We start from the raw sequence: 17,514 nt of genomic DNA, 5'->3' as shown, positions 1-17,514 counted from the left end.
CTGCCAAAAGCTACACAGTGAGCTGGTGTCCATGGAAGGGCTAGAAGCAGTTTACCTGGTGCCAGAGTTGCTCATCTTAGCTGTTAGTCACCATAGGCTTGGGGTGAATGAGTGTCATAGATTTTTCTGGGTATCCCTAAGTGGCATGGTGAATATAGCCACAGAATGGCATAATTGCCAAAGTGTGGAGCTGAAAGGATGATAGAAATCATATAATCCAAACTACAGATAGGAAAACCAGGACTCAGAGAAAAAAGAAATTTGACTGAGGTAATATAGCTTATTAGTGGTATTGACAGGCTTAACTTAACCTACTTGCTGAATGACCAATGAGACTGAATGGAGAAAGTGACAGTCCTCCAATATCAATAACAAATAGTCACGTGCTATACATATGAATATACATATATAAATGTATATAATATTATATATAGTACATATTTATATTATATATAGATTAAGCAGACATTTCTGTGCAGTTGTTAGTGTATTTTAGGTTGTATTTATTCTTAAGCATTTTTCATACTCTGATAGCAGATATTTGGAACATGTTTCTGTAAAGAGCTACTTACTTTTAAGGAAAAGGAAATAAACTGAGTGCCATAAATAACCAACTTGATTTGCCTTGAATTCAGAGATAAATGTTGCACTCATCAGAGTTTAAATTTGTGAACAGGAGTATAAAATATTCAGCAGACACAAATAATAAAAAATAGATGTCAATTTTATCTTATGAGCAGCTATAGGAGTTGAGGGTGGGTAGACAAAGAAAGCAGAAAGCAGGGGAGACACCCCCCCGCCCCAACACACACATAGGCACACCCAGTAAGGCAGAATAGTGCATGGAGGAAAAACCAGGCAGATACTGGGGAAGAACCATGTGACACCCTGATATAGGAAAGGGAGAGACTTTCAAAGCCAACGTTTCTACTTTTGGCCTTTTTAGAATATAGCTACCAAAAACTTTCAAGATGGTGTTATATTTTAGCAAATGTGGGACCTGCCCATGGTACTAATCTTGAGGGTCATTCGGAATCACACAGAGAACAAGAGACCATTTTATTTATAGACTCTCTAAGCGTTTCTAGGATCAGATCAGTTTTTGATTTTTTTATTATTTTTAAAAAACTTTCAATAGCTAGGATGGTGTTCTGTCCCTAGTCTATGTCTATTAGCTGACTCTTTTATCTTTTCCTCTGGGTAGATTAACTGCAATGGCTTCACGCTCAGTGATCAGAGAGGCCTGCAGGCAGTAGGCGTGGGCATCTTCCCCAACTTGGGTCTGGTGAACCATGACTGTTGGCCCAACTGCACCGTCATATTTAACAATGGCAAGTGAGTATGTCTTTCACTGGGGTGGTGTAATGGGGATGGAGAGGCCTTATGGTGTTTTCCCTACTTGACTTAAGCCAAAGGTAAACTGTTGAACCTGAACTAGCTTGGGTTTCTAATGGGGAGAAAATAGAAATTTCATTCTAGAATAATTGTGGCTAGAAGGCAGGTAATGAGGGGGATAGCAAAGAATTCTACATGGGTAATTTCTGAGTCTTTGTATGGTTCTTGAGCTTGCCTAGATATGTCAGATAAACCTCTAACTACTATTTTAAAACTTGATGCCTTGAATTACCTATCTAGATGTCATTACAAAACATTACCAATGAAGAAAATACTTGGCAGAAGCATATATTAGTCAAGGTCCCAGCAGAAGGCACACTCAAAGTCTACCTGAAGAGAATTTAATAAAAGGACAATTTATAGAAGTATGGGTAACATTTAAGCAACTAACAAAGAGTGGTGAGGTATCCAGGGTCTAGCAGTGGCATGAAACCATTATTACCTCTAGACCTGGAAGCAGAAGACATACTGTTGTGGTTGGTGTGAGCCACAGCCATGGAGAGGCCCTTTCTCCCCTTTCCCCACATAGTTGGCTGTTCCTGTAGAGAAACCAGCCACTGCTGGAACCACAGGAGGCAGGGAGGGAGCCAGGAGAATAAACACCCCAACTCTCTCTCCTCCCATTGGCCAACCCCAACCAGAAATGAGTGTGCAAAGGAAACTGGGTGATGAAGTCCTCAGTTGGCTAACCCCCGACCCCACCCCCAAGAAAGCCCAGAGGGGACAGATGGGTAAAGAATGGAGTTTGAGGGTGGAGCACAAATGGAGAGGAATCAGCAAACAAGATGAGCCCCCATTGCCCATGGCTCAGGCTGGGGGGACTTGGGGGAATGAGGCCTAAGCAATATTGTTTTTGCTGTTAGAGACAAGCTCTTATGACAGATGTACGGTGACTCTGAGCCATCTACATTGAGCAGATTTCTCTCCCAAAGTTCATGGAAACCAAAGACAATGGCTTCTGGTTCTTAACTAAGAATCAGTCCTAAGCCCCGATATAACAGGGACTCTGGTTTCCCTTTTCTTTCCTATTTCTGGAAGCAAAGGCCCACATGACATCAGGCTCTTAAGCAACTGAGAAAGTCACTCAAGACAGGGAAGTTTATTTTGCATCCAGATGATAATCTTTTCACAGAATTTGTGTTTCCCTTCCTAAGCCTCTTGGGGTCATTGGTCTAGACTTCATGGAATCTTCCCAGAGGGGCTGTTGTCCAAGATTAACCTGGTTGGCAGAGAGGATCAAATTCTGCTGTATAGAGCTGGCCTTCCTGGATACCTCTCTACTAAGCAATGGTGACTCGGGACTCTTCTTGTCACTACATGTAACAGCAACAGGAACCTCGGAACCTATTTTTCAGATTATCTCCAGGATCTGCTTTGGTTTCTATGTACCCACTAATTGTGAGCAGCTACATTTTACCTGGGCTTCTTGGTTATTGTTCAAGAGGAGGTGACTTTTCAGTCCCTGTCTAGCTGCCTGCCATAGTGGAAAGAACACTGGTCATGATGTAAGGGGCCCAATTCTAACCCCAATTTTTACCTACTACCTGTGTGACCAAACCAGTCTCCCTATACATTTCAAACTCTCTGTGAGGTAGACATTAAAAGAGACAACACTTATTTGTCTAAGATACTTGTTAGTGGGATAATAACAGCTTTCCATACTTTTTTCTCTTTTTCTTTTCCTTTTTTTTTTTTAGCATTCTACTTTAAAATGCATTGTCTCATGGGTCTTACTGCCAGGTTGTAGATAAGAATACTGAGGCCTGGGGAAGGAAAGTCACTTGTCCAGTGCTGCATACTTTTGAACCCAGAACCTCTCATTTCAAATCCAGTGAACTTCCCACTATACCAGGCTACGTCTTGTCAAGTGAGCCCAGCTATAGGGGCTGGGATAGAGGTGGTTGTTACAGCCAAAGCTTTGATTGCATAACTTAAAGTATAGTGCATCCTTGCTAGTTGTGCAGGATCAGTCAATGGTAATGATTTCTATTTGGGTGTCTGTTTTGTCTTTCAGTCATGAGGCAGTGAAATCCATGTTTCACACCCAGATGAGGTGGGTCAGTTCTTGGAAACTTCCCTGCTCCTCTGACCCACCTCCCCCACTTGCCTGATTTGCTGGGGCCACCCCTTCCCAAGATTCTGTGGCTGCTGTTTGTCCGAAATGTCCTTCTGCACCCCACAGTCTTGTCTTTTTTGAGTGCTGTATTCTTAAGCATTGAAATTAATCATTTTGTTCTTCACCCACCTACCACCTGATGTGCCTTTTTAGTACTTTGCTTCCTCTTTTCCTCTTCATTCACTCCTTACTTCTCTTCTTCTTCCAACACCTAAGTGTGATAATCCTTTCTGGTCCACCTCAACTTGGGAAAAATCCACATTGTCCCTCTAAAACCTGCTTATCATGAAATGAGGACTGCTGATATTACTGACCTACTAAAGGACTACATGTTTGTTTATAACCCCCAACTTCTCACCCAGACTGGTTTCTGAAAATCACATCCATAGCTGTGATATTTTGATAAATATTTATTCATAGTATTCTGTTTACTGCTTCTGGCCAACTATGAGTTAGTGGTTTGGGTTGCATTTTACTTTTGACTTTTCTTAATCACAAGCAAATGGCCCCAGCTGGGTCTTTTTTCTCAAGCTTGGCTTGAAAATACTTGGAATGCTCTTCGGATTTAGAACAAAATGCTGCATGGGAGTTTGGACTTTGGGAGTCTGGCAGGGGAGAATGGTTTGTGCACCTGAGCCTGTGTTGTCATGCGTTGCATGTGACTTTGAATGATTCATATCATCTCCTGGGCATTTTGTTCCACGTCTGTAGAGCGAAAGTCAAGAGGAGAGTGTCTCTAGGGTCCTTCCCAGTCTCTACAAGAAATACTTAAATTGATTGTCTACTTGTCACTCAATTGGCTGAACTATACAATTGCAGAGCATTAGAGGTAGAAGGAGTCTGGGGTCCAGGGTGGAGTGGTAATCGTTATTCATTCCCTGATCCCCAATTCCAAGTTAGGTAAATGGGGTGTACATATATGCATTTTTTCACGTTTAAGTGACATTAATTTAGTTTTGAAAATTCTCTAATATTATTGAAAAAATTGAGACACTCAGAGACCTTGTACAAACTGGCTTAACCATGATGGGAAGTAAAGCTACTGGAAATCCTAACTTACCGGCCAATGAATCACTATTGAATGGAGATAAGTTACTATGATGAACTGTCTCTGGAAAAGGGGCTGGTGAGGTTAGCATGCTTATTTACCCTACCATGACCAAATGTCAGGAAACCACACTCAACACTGACTCAGAAATGGCCCACATGGAAGTATTTAGGACATTAGTAGAGCCTTAAAACCAAAGGCTTTGGTGCATCTCACTTCCCATGCATTTCAGACTCAAGAGGCAGGCTGAAAACAATCAGGTGAGGCCAATATGATGTGGCGAGCTGTGAATGGCACTTGAGTTCTAATCTTGACTGTGTTGCCAAAGTGCTATGGGACCCTTGGGGAAGTTACTTCACCTCTCTGGGCATCAGTACCCTCATTTGTGAAATGAAGAGGTTGATTCCCTGCAGCTCAAACATACTAGGATTCCAAGCAGAACTGTAAGTAGAATCACTGGGCCTCCACTCCCTCTTGCCTTTTATCACTTCATTAAGAGCTGCTGCCAAAAATTGGGGTCGGAAGAAAGGAAAGAAGGAACAATAGATGAATGGGAACTTAGATTTTGCCAGGTGCCATATGAATTGTTTTTATGTATATTATCACATTTATCTGGCATGTCAGAGAATTCCACTTTGGGAGAAGGCATTTTAACCTTAAGTGGTCACCTCTAATGCCTGGACATGCATGTCATTGCCATTCAGTAGTTTCTTACTCAATTGTTACTTCAGAGCATTTGGAAGGGGATGCCTTGAACTGGTATGCTTCTGTGGTGCTGAAATCTTGTCCTGCCTTTCACACGGTATCTGACAGCCTCTCTGGGAGGTAGAAGAAATGACCACGGACCTCTCTGCAGAAGTTCTGTCCAGCCTCTGCATCTTGCTGCTCACTCTCTGAGGAATGGTTTTCCCCTGGGTAGTGAGGCTCTAGAATTTGGGGAGATGTAGGAGCACAGTTTAGAGTCCAGCTTGCAGGGTTCACCACTTGTTTTCTGCAGTTTCTGGCCTGTGTGTGGCTGAGAGGCCCACAGACTGTTCTCTGTTTGTTTGGCTTACCTGGATGCTAGTTTATGGTAGGCTTTTGTCTTTAGCACATTCTACATCTATTAGATGGCAAAGTGGGTTGTGCTGTAGGTCATTGGAAAGTCAGGTCTAGGCTGGAAGGGGATGGAAATGCCATCTGCTCTTGCTAATTACCTTTGACTAAAAAGCCCTATCCCTAATAAATACAAAAGTGAACAATGCAGCAGACTAACAGAGCCAGGCTTTGTTTGCTGTCAAGGGCCTCCTAAATCAGTCTCCTCACATAATGTGGGCCTGAACCACTGGCTGAGGTAAGAAGGGACTTATAGTTAGACACAGAATAGGCCAAGATTGTGGGTAACTGAATGTGTGTTTCTGAGGGAGCAGTTCCCAAACTAAGTAGAAATGATTATTGAGTCTTCTCTCATCTGAGTTTTCACTTTATTATTATTTCTCCTCTCCTTTGTTAACAATCAGTAGCTGAATGCACAGGGATAATTGCAGGCATGGTAACTCCGTCCGGTTTTAAGACCAAGACCAGTCCTCTACTGGGGATCTATCTGAACAGATTTCAGAGCAATTGACAGAATGGAGAAGATTTGATTGTCATAATGAGTAGGGCAGACTTGTCCAGAAAACCATTCATTAGGCCACATCTCCTCTCTTTGGAAGAAATGTGAACTTTCTTCCTTCCTTTTTAAAAAAATTTTTTGTATTGAATTTATTGGAGTGACACTCGTTTGCAAAACCATACAGGTTTCAAGTGTACAACTCAATAAAACGTCATCAGCACATTGCATTGTGTGCGCATTGCGTGCGCATTGCCCCAAGCAAAGTCCACCCCATTCCCCTTGCCTTTGCCCCCCTCTACTGTCTTCCACCCATCTTTTCCCTCCGGCTATCACCACACTGTTGTCTGTGTCTGTGTGTTTGTACATGTGTTTTTTGGTTAATCCCTTCACCTTCTTTTATCCAGAATGAGAATGGGAGTTTTCTTAAGGGCTAGTAAAGTTATTGTCTTTGAGACTCAACTCCTTGAAACTTGAATAGCACAAATGCCACTTGGATAGCCCTGGATTTTATTTACTCTTTTTCTTTGCCCTGCTTCAGAATTGAGCTCCGGGCCCTGGGCAAGATCTCAGAAGGAGAAGAGCTGACAGTATCCTATATTGACTTCCTAAATATCAGCGAAGAACGCAAGAAGCAGCTGAAGAAACAGTACTACTTTGACTGCACATGTGAACACTGCCAGAAAGGGCTGAAGGACGACCTCTTCCTGGGGGTGAAAGATGACCCAAAGGTACACACAGCCTTACTATGAGGGTGTTAATGGCCAACTACACAGGAGCCAGGCATGGGTGAATTCCACAGCAAATCAATGTACCCCTGCACATTAGTTCCCAGAAGATCAGCCTGTAAGCCCTGGAAAGACTGTATGGGGTGATAAACAGCACTGCAGACAGGTCCTAGCTAGTGTCTGGGCACCACCACTTGCTGGGTGTTTGAGTTTGGGGATATTACTCAGTTTTCTCATCTGTAAAATAGGAATGATGGCAACCACTACAGGGGTTGTTATGAGTATTAAACAAAATGATACAAGTAAACGGTGTGGCATATAGAATAGACACTTGGTAAATTTTAGTCCTCTCCTTGCCCCTTTGCATTTTAATGCTGAGAACTTCACATATTGAGACCAGATAGGCAAAAAGGTTCAATGTTTGGTTATCACAAAGGTATTCCTAGTCCCATGGAAATGGGCAACGTGGAGATGGGGCGATGTTTAGTTGGGTTAATTTGCTTAAGAACTGTGTAGCTATTGCCTAATTGGTGGTGAGACCCCCGAGCAGGAGGAAGGCTTACTGAGGGGTATGTCAGGAGCTCAGCTGAGCTGGGAGAAAGTGGAGCTACCAGGTATTGGAATAGCTAATTAAAACAGCATGCCCTTAATCACTTCCTGCAGTGGGATAAGCAAGAGGCCAAACTGGGGCGGGTGGGCTCCCCCTATTTCATTTGCTCTCAAGGAAAGGTACACTGATGGAGGGTCAGGTGGATCAGCATGGATGTGGGGCTTGTCTCTGTGCTGAGGGGCCCAGAACAAGAAGCTCCTGCAGTTTTATGGACCCTGAGGTGACGGGTAGGGGGAGAGGAAATGGGGGAAGCACTAGGAGAGGAAAAGTACTGGGTACTGAGTCAGAGTTAGGGAAAGTATCTGTCTGCAATCTCACTCCATTCCCAATAAGGAGGCCTCCGTAGAAGGGTCTAAAGAAGGCCGCAGCCCAGGGCCTCAGGTAAAGAGATCTAGGAAGAGAGGCACCTGGGCTGGGAATGCAAATATTCTAAGAGCTTGACCAGCCAGGGGGCCCTGAGGGCTTGATTGCAACACCCCTTAAGGATTGTACACCAAATCTGGTATGGGGGAGTGGGGACAGTTCCCCTATCCCCCTCCTCCATGAGACCTGCCAGAAGCATAACAAAATAGAAAACAGAGAGGAATAGAGGGGGAGGAGCCAGAGCAGGAGAGGAGACACAGGAAGAGGAGTCAGAAGGGAAATTAGAGGGAGAAAGAGAGATATTGATTCCCCAACCTTGAAAAATTGCCACGTTCTTGCTGAGAACCATAGACGTCGGCTGGTGAGAGAGAAACAGAAAGACTTAAGGAGACTAAATGAAGAAAGTGAAAAGCTACAACTGAAGAGTATATCATCAATTTTGGTTTTATTTTCTAAATATTTGGTTTTCATTTTTATCTAGGTTTGCACATAAATACATTAAGAAGTCGGGAATGATTTTGATGTCAATTGAAAGTTTAGGGATGGGTCACAATGGCTGGTGTACTGAGGGGGGCTTTTCAGGCTGGGATGAAGAATTATAAGCAAAAGAAAGAAAGGCAACTGTGATGCCAACATAGATAAAACAGCTTGAAGGAACTGTTAATAAGTTAGTCCAACTTGTCATTTATGGATGAGGAAACTGAGGCCCAAAAGGCAGAGAGCTGCCCAAGCAATTTATAGATTCAATACAATTCATATCAAAATACCAATGGCACATTGGTAGTTCACAGAACTAGAACAAATAATCCTAAAATTTATATGGAACCACAAAAGACCCCAAACAGCCACAGCAATCTTGAGAAAGAAAAATAAAGTTGAAGGTATCACATTACCTGATATCAAACTATACTACAAGGCTACTATAATCAAAACAGCATGGTGCTGGCATAAAAACAGACGTAGAGATCAACAGAACAGAATAGAGAGCCTAGAAATACGCCCATATCTATATGGTCAATATTTGAAAAAGGAGTCAAGAGCATACAAAGGGATAAAGATAGTATATTCAATAAATGGCATTGGGAAAATTTGACAGGTACATGCAAAAAAATGAAACTAGACTATTTTCTTAAATGTAAGACTCAAAACCATAAAACTCCTAGGAGAAAACATAGGCATTAAACTCTCTGACATTTATCTTAGCAATGTTTCCTCCCCCCCCCCGATAAATCTACTTGGGCAAGGGAAACAAAAGAAAAAATAAACAAATGGGGGACATCAAACTAACATTTATTGTCACAGCTAAAGAAACCATCAACAAAATAAAAAGACGACGCATTGAATAGGAGAACATATTCACCAATGATACATGTAATGAGGGGTTAACATTATAAATTTATAAAGAACACATACAACTCAACACCAAAATAATAGACAATCCAATGAAAAAAATGGGCAGAGGAACTAAATAAACACTTCTCCAAAGAAGAGATACAGATGGCCAATAGGCATAAAAAGATGCTAAACTTCACTAATCATCAGAGAAATGCAAGTTAAAACCACCATGAGATATCACCTCATACTTGTCAGAATAGCTATCCTCAATAAATCAGTAAACAAGCCAAGTGTTGGCAAGGATGTGGAGAAAAGGGAGCCCTTGTACAATGTTGGTGGGAATACAGATTGGGGCAGCCTATGGAAAACAGTATGGAGGTTCCTCAAAAGATTAAAAATGAAACTGGCTTATGACCCAGCAATTCCACTTCTGGATAGGTATTCAAAGAAACCCAAAACACTAATTCAAAAATATATATGGACTCCTATCTTCATTGTAGTATTATTTGCAATAGCCAAGATATGAAAGCAACCCAAATGCTCATCAATAGACAAGTGGAGAAAAAAGAATTGGGAGATTATATATATATATATATATATATATATATATATATAATGGAATATTACTCAGCCATAAAAAAGAATGAAATCTTATCATTTGAGTCAGCACAGATGGATCTAGAGGATATCATGCTGAGTGAAATAAGTCAGAGAAAGACAAATATCACATGTGGAATCTAATCAACAAACTAGTTCAACAAACAAAATAGAAACAGAAGAATAGACACATAGAAGAGACTGACAGTTGTCAGAGGATAGAGGGGTTGAGGAGCTGGGTGAAAAAAAGTGATGGGATTAAGCAAAAAAATATATATATATATATATATATATATATATATATATATATATATATATATGAGAGACACATAGACACAGACAACAGTATGGTGATAGCCAGAGGGAAAGGGGGAAAGGGGGATGGAGGAGGTGGAGGTGGGCAAAGAAGGGACAAATAAGGAAGGAAAAAGACTTGACTTTGGGGTGGTGAGTGTACAATGCATTGTGCGGATGATGTTTTATGGAGTCATGCACTTGAAACCTGGATGGTTTTATTAATCAATGTCACCCCAATAAACTCAGTATTTAGGAAGCCTTTATTTCAGCTCTGACTTTGACCCTGAATGTAAATTGTTATTGGAAAATAAAATAAAAAAACAGAGTAAACAGAAAAAATATTTGATTCTATTAGCATATATACACACATATATGTGTGCACATACAGGACTGTAATTCAGCCAAACACAGTGAAAAGCCCATATAGGGATACTCACTATCTATGGTTAGTGTCTGTTCTAATTTGTTAGTGCCTTTATTGTACCAGTTGTTAAATATTTTAAATATTATTCATATATATATGGTAAAATATTCTTCAAAATGCTGGGTCCATCTTTGGGGTGAGTTTGGGGGATCTCTACTTTTTTCTCCATACTTTTTTATATATTTTAATTTTATAGTCAACATAAACAATAAACTGATTTTCATTTTGGAAAAAACTTTGTCATATTTGCTTAAGCAAAAAAAAAAAATCAGGAAAGAGCTTTTAATATGGATAAGCACAACAAATACACTTTTCCTTTGGACTACGAAAAAATTGACACTTTTTCTTTGAAATCATGGTGCTCTCACAGACTCCTTAATTATGGTACCCCCTTCCCTCAAATATAAAAACCACGTGTTTATTTTTATTTTTTTTAAATTTATTTTTTCAAATACATTTGTCTCTGCCTACCCCCCACCCCTTTCCCTTGCCCCCTTCCTCATTCCCTCCCTCAGCTCTTCCCCTTTGGTTTTGTCCATGAGTCTTTGCTATATGTTCCTTGACTTTCCCCTTCCCTTCCTTTCCCCCCCGCTCCTTCCCTCTTGTCTCTGTTGATTTCTTTTCCTTTCAGTGTTGCTGTAAAAACCACGTTTTTAAAAATAATATCATTAGATTCTTCAAGTAAATGCAGTAAACCTAATGAGTCTAGATGTCACAGAGACAGCTGACAAAATCTCTCATAATACGCTTTTGGTGAAGACAAGGAAATATGAACTGGATGCTAAGACACTTGGAAGGGTTTGGATATGCATAGCCTCAAGGGCTCTTTCATGAACTCCAGTGGAAAACTGGAGTACAAATTTTCAGTCAAGTCCTTAGCCTCTGTCCTCAGCCCTGTGCTGGCCAGTGTTTAAAATCAATGACTTGGGCAAAGACAAAACAGCAAGGGCATATCTGTAGTATCATTGTATATGGTTGACTTGAAGTACAGAGGGAAAATGGAAAGTATTTTGGGTGATTGAATGAGAATCCAAAATGTCAGAGAAAATACAATAGGAGTCAATGTCAGATTCTGTAGAGTCCAAAAGCCAAGGCATGAGTACAGGGTAAGGATGATTGGTTGGCAGTAAGGCTCTGGGCCTTGGTCCATGGCAACCACAACATGAGTCAGCAGTGTGATGAGGGAGCCGGAAAAACTATAGGGATCTTGTGCAGCATTTATAGAAATGAAGCTTTCAGAATGAGAAAGGCATCAGTTTTGTACCACATTGAACATCAAAGATGGCAACTATGCAAAGATGTAACTCAGTGTCCCTCCCTTTCCCAGCCCTCACAGGATGTGGTAAAGGAGATGATACAATGCTCCAAGGATACACTAGAAAAAATTGACAAGGCTCGCTCTGAGGGCTTGTACCATGAGGTAAGAATTCATTTTTATGGTGGATAAGGGTGGAAAGGAGGGCAGAAAGTTTCTCTAGTCAGGGAGGGAAATGGGGTGGAGTGAAGATGGAGAGGCTACCAAGCAGGCTGTTTTTCTGGAAGATATTTCTTTGTTGAGACCAGGGCTCCTCTTGCCCTTAAGCATTTTAGCACTTCTTAGGGGTGTGTTCTCAGTGACTATTCAACCCACTGAAACTGGGCCTGAGAACACAGGCAGCCTGACAAGTGTCCCTGGGAGATTTGTGATAGCTCAAGTTGGCATCTGGAACGGACAAATAGAGATGACAGTGGGTTGCTTGCTTTCCTATAATTAAATTCATATCCTGGCTACAGTTTCCAGTCTCTACTGACTGAGCATTTAACCCTGGCTCTCAAAGCACCAGGAGTTCTCAGCTGACTATATGCTGGAGTCATTGAAAAATCCTACTGCTTAGATCGTAACCCAGGAAAATTTTACCAGGATCTCTTGGGGTGGGACCCAGATATCAGGATTTTTGAAGCTCACAAGCGATTTCAATGTGATCCAAATTGGTGACTCCATGACCTACAGAGCACTTGTACTGAATTCACCTAAACAAACAGAAAATGAAGACCCTTCTTAATTTTCATTCTTTGCTCATTCATTCTTTGCACATTTTTGAGCCCTTACTGGGGAGATCAATACAAGACATGCTCCTTGACTCCCAGAATTCTTTTAGGTGAGGGAGACAGTCACATGAACAAAGTGTTAATTGAAGGCACGAGATAGGAGCTGGAGCAATCAGGAGGGTCCTACTCATTCCATTCCTCTGGCTTCTCCCCTCCTCTTCATTTCTCCTTTTCTCCACTCAAGATCGCCAGGAGCAGGTGTAGGGCTGCACACTGCCCCATGGATTAAGAGAACTAACTGCCTTTAGGATGGGTTGATTGCCAGCCTATAATTGTCACACCCTCACATGGTGCTTCATGAACCTCTGGTCTCAGAGCAAAATTAGTTTCCATTCATTTAAAATGGAAAGAATTCTGTGACATTTCTCCCATAACAGTGGCAAGGGAAAAAGAAGAGAATCATGAACAACAAAATTTAAGGACAATCTGACTTTGTAGAGTGCAACCTGAGCCTATGCTACACACGAATCAGATGGAAAAGCCTGATTCCAGGCTGATCGGAGTCAAACCCATCTTGTTTCTCAGCAGGACCCATATGGTGTTCTCCTGATGGCTCTGCCAGCTTCCCAGGGACCTCCCTCTTTGCCAGTCCATCTTGTATACTTCAAGCAGGACCAACCTCATTGTTCAACCTCACTGTGCATAAGGACCACCCTGGGGCTTATACAAACTACAGATGCCACGGTCCCTTCCCCAGATACTCTATTTGGTTTCAGTTGGTCTGAGGGTAAGGCCCAGACATAGGTGTTTTTAAAAATGTCTCCAGGTGATTCCAGAGAATAGCCAAGGTGGAGAATCATAAGAAAGGTGGTTAAGATAAAGCTTGATTGCTTGGTTTGCTCCATTGCACACTACCTGTGTGACTTACCCTCTCAGTACTTCAGCTTCTTTTCTGGTATAATGGGAATATTAGTGCTACCTCTCTCGTTGCATGACTGTGAGTGTAAAAAAATATATGTCTAAAATGATGTAAAGCTATATCTATGTTTTTCATAATTCCCTGCTATCAGTTGATTTATATATGAAAACTCCTCGTTTTGCTGTTCAGTTGTGACTCCAGTTACCCTTCCCATCCCAACACCTTACCCAGATAGGACCATTTTGCTATTCAAATCACAAACTGTTGCTTTCCTATTTCTGTCAGCAATTTCCTCAAAGAAGGAGTGTCCAATGTCATTGTGAGGCCCCCGTACGTAAACTAAACATGTGCTATGTATGGTGCATTGGTAATGGATAGGGCCTATGTCTCTTCTAGGTTGTGAAATTGTGCCGGGAGTGCCTGCAGAAGCAGGAGTCAGTGTTTTCTGACACCAATATCTACACGCTGAGGATGCTGAGCATTGTTTCAGAGGTCCTCTCTTACCTCCAGGCATTTGAGGAGGCTTCACACTACGCCAGCAGGATGGTGGATGGCTATATGTAGGTGACAATCCTGGGTCTTACATAGTCTCCTGGAAATGTGTCTGTTCCAAGCAGGACAAATAGGTGGCACACATGTTGCTACCTCTCCCTCCTGTACTCACAGAAGGCATCAGTAATCGGGACTCTTTAAAATGGAGCCTTTTATTCTTTTTAATCATGGTGCTTTTAGTGGTCATGACCAGATAATCAGAGTTGGCACCTGAGATGAAATCTATTTGTCATCCCTGATGACTCCCAAACCCTCCAGCTCATCTATCAGTATTACTTAGTGGTGTCTTCTGCTTTTGATTTCTTTAAGACTATGTCCAGCTTGATTTTAAATGCTTAGAAAGGGTTTTTTTTTTTTTTCTCTAACAATCAATACAGAAAATCCTGTGAGCTTTCTTTTATTAAAAAAAAGAAGTGTCAGCCACTCTTATAAATTACAAAACACAATGCCCTTGCCTTCGTTCTGCCAATGTCCTCCCTGTCCACATTGGCATGTGAATTTGCATTTCTGGACAAGTGAGTGTTTTGGCACAAGAAAGTTCATTTTGTGGGGAGGATGTTACTCATAAATAAAATGTGGGAAAACTATATAACATGTGAAAAGGAAGCTCTGTTAATAAGGTGTCAAGTAAGGAAAAATACAATTCTGTCCCAAGAGGACATTCAAGTTGTAGTATTTTCCTTTGAGCTTCCTACTGCTTTCTGGGGAGAGGGCTGGGGTGCACCCGAGAGTTCCCAGCTTCCTGCAGTAAAGTTCAGAGTACAATCCTGATTCCTTTCTCTCAAGAGAATGTGGCCCAGTGGCTCAGGTCAGAGTTTCAGCTCTTAAAGCTTCTCTGTGTGGGGTTTTTGGCAATTCACCTACCTCTCTGGGCCTCAGTCTCCTCCCAACAGGCTGTAGATGCTCCATGGCACTGGTGGGAAAGCAGATGGATTTCAATGAGAGTATTTTATAAGTTGTCAGATGATCTGCAGACATAAGAAAGATGGGGATTATGTGTTATGATTATTTCATATGCCCCTACAGGAAGCTCTACCACCCCAACAATGCTCAACTGGGCATGGCCGTGATGCGGGCAGGGCTGACCAACTGGCATGCTGGTAATATTGAGGTGGGGCACGGTATGATCTGCAAAGCCTATGCCATTCTCCTGGTGACACATGGACCCACCCACCCAATTACCAAGGACTTAGAGGCAAGTAGCATCTCGACACTGGGTCCCCTGCCTGCTCTTAGCTCTCTGATGATGAGGGCTGAGTTCTGGACTCTGCTTTTGGAAAGTCCCTAGATTTCCAGCTAGACCTGAAGGGAACTCAGAAAGGCTTTAGCTCACTCCTCTTGTTTTACATATGAGGAAACTGAGGCCCAGAGAAGGGGAGTAGTTGGTCCATAGTCATATAGCTAGTGGATGACAAATGTGAGACTTGAACACTGAGATGCTCCAAGCTTGGACTGAGAAAACCTAAACAATGGTGCCCATGGGTGAATGTGTGTGCATGTGCAGTCATGTACATTAAAAAATGTGCTATACAGAGTAGACTTGGGGATCAGAGGCTCTGGAATCAGACTGCTGGAATTGAGTTCAGCTTTACCACTGTCTAGCTATGTGACAGCAAACATTGAATGTGTGGGCCTCAGTCTCCTCATCAATGAAATGGAGAAAAAGGATAGGGTTGTAACAAGGGTTCAATGAGTTAATGTGTGAATGCTTAGAACCATGTCTGGCAAATGGCATGCTCTCAATTGCTGCTGGTTTCCTTTGTGTTTTGAGTGGCTGGTTTATTTGAGAGTTACAGAGTTCAAATACCTGCCCTCAGCTAGTATAGTGTAGGGAAAGATGACAGACTTTGGTGTCATAAAAGGTGTGAGAAGACAAACTTTATGCCCAATGTATTAAGTTTGTCAAAGTCAGAGTCTTTGTCAGTCTTATTCACTGCTGTAATCTCAGCCCCTAAGTGACGCCTGGCCCTTGATAAATATTTCTTGAATGAACATATAGGAAATTGAGGGCTTTTTGGTATGTGTCACATACTGTAATTTTCCTGGCCTATTAGAAAGTATGAAGGAATCTTACCCATTTCACATATGAGGGAACTGAGGGCTGAAAAGATTCAATCACTTGCATAAGGTCCCACAATCTTAGGTGAGACCCAAATGCAGGGGCAAGGGTTCAAACTCAGGTCCCCACTTGATTGTTCCTGAGAACAAGCACTCTCCCCTGGGAACAATCCCTCAGCTACTCTCTCAGCGGTCTGACTTCCTCTCCCCAGCAAACTGAGCCCGCTGCCAGGACATTAGGCCCCCAGTGGATGGATGTATCCTCTGAGGGGAGAGAGTGGAATCTTGGTGACTGGGAGTCATTTACCCCTTTCCAAAAGTGCTAAGGTAGGTCAGAGACCAACATGTCCTGGGGGCTTTTAATCACTGTTCATGGTGTATCTGCATCCCACAGGCCATGCGAGTGCAGACGGAGATGGAGCTGCGCCTGTTCCGCCAGAATGAGTTCATATACCACAAGATGCGCGAGGCTGCCCTGAACAACCAGCCCATGCAGGTCATGGCTGAGCCGAGCAGTGAGCCAGCGCCATCTCTGTTCCATAAGAAGCAATGAGGACCTGCCTGGTGGAGGGGGGCACCCTAGCTGGGGGACTGGGGAGACATTTTGGAGGTAGTGGGTTTCTAGGGAGACCCTTGATGAGAAGTCAGGGTAATGCTCAACCTTGTTACTATGGGAATGCACTGCTTTGTGTTCCCCAGTGTCATTTTGGTTCATTTCAACTCAGTTTAATTCAATTCAACTCATCTTATAGCTCAACTCATCCTACAAATATTTATTGGACAGTGGGCCTGAGAGATAAAGAAGCTCCAAAAATAGTTGGGGAGGCAAAGTGTAAACAAACAAAACACTGTGTCATAATAAATGCAATGGTAAATGATATGGAGAGAAGGGATGCAGTAGAAGGCATGTCTGGTGTGTGTGTGTGTGTGTGTGTGTGTGTGTGTGTGTGTGTGTGTGAATGCGGTGTGGTGTATCATGGAGGGGATGGCATCTGAGCTGAGGGGGGCAGGCACTTGGAGTCTCAGTGGGCCGCTCACCCTCCTGTGTAGGTGTCTCTGGGGCTGCTTGTCTTACCCATGGTCTGGAATATCTGGGACTTGGCAGAGTAGGACAGGTGATGTCAGATCTTTAAGTTAGTGTGGAGTTACGAGAAATGGCTGTGTTTTGGGCCATTTAGGTTCTACTCAGAGTACTGGAACCTCTTCAGAATAGTGCATATTCAGGAAGAGGTAGGAGTGTTGCCCAAACTACTTGAGGCCTCTGTTTAAAGTCTGGTTTTCAAGTATTCTGAAACATTTTCTGAAACAGAGAGAGGGAATATCTCCTTTCCCCAACCTCACTGCCAAACCCTGTGATTCCTTGGGATGTGAGGGCTACCTGGACAAGATCTGAGATTTTTCTGGCTATTGGCCTGTTAGGATTGAAGAAGTCTTTTCAGGGTGAAGTTGAGGG

The 17,514-nt window shown here is 42.4% G+C and overlaps 1 protein-coding gene across 2 annotated transcripts in view; it reads left to right on the top strand.

Annotated features, from left to right (window-relative positions):
- The window catches only part of SMYD1 (SET and MYND domain containing 1), a 39,252-nt gene extending 22,253 nt beyond the window's left edge, over positions 1 to 16,999 (top strand). Inside the window, exons 4-10 of one of the 2 annotated variants that reach the window (XM_054575568.1) lie at positions 1,205 to 1,335; positions 3,410 to 3,448; positions 6,692 to 6,881; positions 11,832 to 11,924; positions 13,848 to 14,011; positions 15,030 to 15,198; positions 16,456 to 16,999. In XM_054575568.1, coding sequence (XP_054431543.1) covers positions 1,205 to 1,335; positions 3,410 to 3,448; positions 6,692 to 6,881; positions 11,832 to 11,924; positions 13,848 to 14,011; positions 15,030 to 15,198; positions 16,456 to 16,614 — 945 coding nt within the window. In that variant the 3' untranslated portion in view covers positions 16,615 to 16,999. The remainder of the gene's footprint in view (positions 1 to 1,204; positions 1,336 to 3,409; positions 3,449 to 6,691; positions 6,882 to 11,831; positions 11,925 to 13,847; positions 14,012 to 15,029; positions 15,199 to 16,455) is intronic. The other variant, XM_054575569.1, reaches the window with a different exon arrangement.
- Positions 17,000 to 17,514: the final 515 nt, after the last annotated feature.

Source organism: Pteronotus mesoamericanus, unplaced genomic scaffold, assembly GCF_021234165.1.
Source record: "Pteronotus mesoamericanus isolate MK-2021 breed Mesoamerican mustached bat unplaced genomic scaffold, CSHL_Meso_final contig_311, whole genome shotgun sequence".
Classification (NCBI taxonomy): Eukaryota; Metazoa; Chordata; class Mammalia; order Chiroptera; family Mormoopidae; genus Pteronotus; species Pteronotus mesoamericanus.
The sequence above is the reverse complement of the archived record's forward strand: the minus strand, read 5'-3'. Positions and strand labels throughout refer to the sequence as shown.